This window comes from Adiantum capillus-veneris, chromosome 22 (genome assembly GCF_014529385.1).
Source record: "Adiantum capillus-veneris isolate H3 chromosome 22, ASM1452938v2, whole genome shotgun sequence".
Lineage (NCBI taxonomy): Eukaryota > Viridiplantae > Streptophyta > Polypodiopsida > Polypodiales > Pteridaceae > Adiantum > Adiantum capillus-veneris.
In genome coordinates, this window is record NC_140952.1 from 54,834,391 (window position 1) to 54,837,785 (window position 3,395).

Sequence of the window (3,395 nt, forward strand, 5' to 3'; positions counted from 1 at the left end):
ACCCACACGTAGTAATGAAGCTTGACCTCTCCAAAGTCGATGTAATCTGGTTTTACAACTAGTAAGCCACAAATATCTATTGAATGCTTGTTTTCAGTGTGGTTGTCAAGGCAATTTGACTAAAGATTTTCCCGTGGGTATTCACCAAGGGTTGCTGTATGGTATCACATGAGTGTAACAAAGGGGTATTTTGTAAGGTAGAAGATTTACAAAGGAGAGTCCTGCATATATATATAGGGGCAAATAAGGCCATTTTGGCACACATAGGTGATGTCTCCCTAGTACTACTAGTAAATCCCCCACCAGATTGTCCTAGCAAAGACGTTCTCCCCCTTCTAAGTCATCATGCTCTAGCTAGGGATAACGTGCAATAGGCAATCACCAAGCTCAAGGAGCCCCCTACTAGGAAGAGGTGAAGCCCACTCTCCCCAAGAAGGCAAATAACGCTCCACATGGCGCCAACCAAAATCAAACCAAAGAAGAAAGGCAACGTCATGTTTTGTTTTCTAGTTACATGGGTGGACTGAGATGAAGACATGGGAGGCGACCTGGGTGAATCTGGAGGCACAACTTCGGTGAATCCACCAAGCTCCTAATACACAAGTTCCTAAACCCCTGAAGGTGCAACAATCCTCTCTTCCCCAAAAAACAAAACGCATACCTGTGAGGGTGAACTAACCTAGCGGTAAAGTAGGTGAAACTCGGTGTAGTTTGCCAACTCCCAATAGAATAGAGAGCGAGCGAGCTGCGAGAGCCTTTACGAATGGAAGTTCTAGGCGTAAAAGTAGCACGTGAGACAGAAAACACATTAGCCTACTAGTGGTCCAGGGGGGGCCCCGACCATTGGCCTCTTCAAAGGCGCTAGCCAGGCCTTTCTTTCCATCTTGGGCTCAGATTTCTCAAGATCCGCGCTGTGCGAGTCTCTCTCTCTCTCTCTCTCTCTCTCTCTCTCTCTCACACACACACACACACACACACACGGCGTCGCACACCCCTCACACACTGCGGCGCACTAAGTTGGCCGCTTCCTATTGGCTTCCGCTTCCGATTCCCACTCTTTAAGTACTGCCCAATGCCGTCCATCATCGTAGCACACATCATACGGTCTCGCACAGCTAGCTCATGCCTCATGAGATAGCACTTGTGCTGCTGCGCATTTGCGTTCTTGGCGTTCTTGGCTAGCTGCCGACTGTGTGTGTGTGTAGAGAGAGAGAGAGAGAGAGGGCCACAGCTCGGATCACAGCATTAACGTCCCTGCTCATGAGCATGATTTCGAGCAAGTAGGCGATCAATTTCTGTGCATTGCGTGAAGCTCGTAATTGTATGATTTATACGAGCTGAACATTTGAAATAAGCTTGAGCACATCAGTCATCAATGCAAATGCAAGTGCAGTGCAGTGCAGAGCCGTTAATTCATGCATGCATGATACTAAATATCGTGTCTCAGATTTGCGGGTCGCGTTAATATTGTTGTGCTATCAAATTTCAACTCTGCAAGGTGGCAGAAGAATAAATATAAATCTTGGAACAGCATCAAGTAATTATGAATATGGACTGCTCTTTAGCATCCATCTTTCTGATGGACATGACCTCTCCAATTCTACCTGATGATCTACAGCTGCTACATATACCTGCTGCTTGGCCAACACCTGCACGGGTATACCGCTAATCAATCCCTTCACCCTTAATCAGTTAATTGTCATACTTCATAGCCATGCAGATTAATTAAAGTTATGTCATTTTTTAAGAAATTTATTGGCCTAAATATGACCCTACGTTCCACAATGCAGCCTACAGATGTTATAGAGGAGGAGGAGCTACAACGCCAGCTTGTCTACAACTCCTCCGAGCTTCAAAGCACCCTCCATGTCACACAAGTGCAGAGCGAGCAAAGCAACCTGACGCTCCTGCGGATGCAAACTCTGTTGGAATCTACCAGGAAGGAGAGAGACCAAGCCCGCCTCGAATGCAAGAAGCTAGAAAAAATGCTCCTCCAACTCTCCCACCAACAGAGCAATCAACCATTTTCTCATCAAGCTGCGGAGCAACTCCAAGCCAGTAATATATTGGTCGATGGCGTTATACTGGACCACGAGTCACCCTTGTCGTGCATAACCATGGAGGACACTGAGCTTCCCCATCTATCTGTCGAAAGCAATGCCTTCAATACAAAGCCATCTGAGGAGGCAACGACCGACTCATTTTACTGTAAACCTCACAATCCACCACATAACCCTTTCTCAAATATTCAGAGCTTTCCCATAGCTAGATTTGAAGCTTTGCCTATGCCTGCTAAGACTATGAATGAATCACATAAGTCAAATGATGTGGTGCCATCTCCGGGATCATCGGGCTTGATGGAAGTCATGTTGGGAGCCTTGCCAGAGAAGGGCAAGCTTCTAGAAGCCGTGATTGAAGCAGGGCCATTACTCGAAACTCTACTTCTAGCAGGTCCACTGCCAAAGTGGGAGCGTCCTCCGCCGCAGATCGATGCAGTGGACATCCCAAAGGTACCCATTCCTATATACCCGCCTGGATGTGTCTAAATCTTTACCATCATCACAACCTGATCTGCAAGGTGAGCAGCTGCCTTAATTGAGACACATGATTTGCTCATGTTATGCAGGGTAATGGGATGCAAAGCTCATACAAAAGCATGCCACTTTTGCACCATAACCGATCTTTCTCCACCAAGCATTCGAATGAATACATCGGTCTGCATGAATGACAGTAAGGAAATGGCAAAATCAGCTGAGCCTAGCGACAAACAATGACCGCAACCTCTACCGGAAGCCATTTCTTAGAGGGGTGAATGTAGGACAGTGATGATGGCAATTGCAGAATGAAGATGAGAACTAGAGGATCAGAAGACCCTCTGCAAGTGTAATCGAAGCTGAATATTGTCCTGTAGCTAGGTATGTAGGTTGACGTCTCTCGTGCTGGTGGCGTTGCTATACATGTCGCCCCATTTTTTTTATCCGAGTTGACTTGTCTTTGCAATTGACTCATATTAATAGATCACTATATCCGTTGTGTTTCTCGTGCCCAATGAAAAACACACATTTTCTTGCTCTATCACATGTCAACTAAAAATCCTCATATCTTCCCCTAGCAAATGTCTTTTTTACATCATATGCTTACTGTAGTTATGATGTTATGATCTGTTGTGTGTGTGCGTGTGCGCTTTTGTTAGTTATGTAATTAATCCTAACCAAAGTTGGAATCATATTCTTAAACACCATTTGGACTAGAATACCATTGTGAGGAAAACATAACCCAATTTTGATTACAAATATAGCACATGTATACACTACTATGACAATGTAGAGTGAATCTAACAACTTTCGTTTGTAGGAGCTGTTATGTCCACTAAGAGTAGTCGTAGTTGAAGGGTG

At 45.2% G+C, this 3,395-nt stretch overlaps 1 protein-coding gene across 1 annotated transcript; it reads left to right on the forward strand.

The window, feature by feature from the left end:
- Positions 1-803: 803 nt before the first annotated feature.
- On the forward strand, positions 804-3,065 carry LOC147429384 (uncharacterized). The gene is made up of 3 exons (XM_086495370.1): positions 804-1,657; positions 1,791-2,510; positions 2,627-3,065. Exons 1-3 carry the CDS (start codon positions 1,544-1,546, stop codon positions 2,726-2,728), a joined length of 936 nt encoding a protein of 311 aa, XP_086351496.1. The 5' UTR covers positions 804-1,543; the 3' UTR covers positions 2,729-3,065.
- Positions 3,066-3,395: the final 330 nt, after the last annotated feature.

What these genes read in the sequence shown, in the direction of transcription:
- LOC147429384 (XM_086495370.1), top strand. Translation starts at nt 1,544, where the DNA reads ATGAATATGGACTGCTCTTTAGCATCCATCTTTCTGATGGACATGACC. An exon ending in CTTGGCCAACACCTGCACGG is followed by an intron (nt 1,658 to 1,790) that starts GTATACCGCTAA and finishes TCCACAATGCAG; the next exon opens with CCTACAGATGTTATAGAGGA. An exon ending in ATGCAGTGGACATCCCAAAG is followed by an intron (nt 2,511 to 2,626) that starts GTACCCATTCCT and finishes CATGTTATGCAG; the next exon opens with GGTAATGGGATGCAAAGCTC.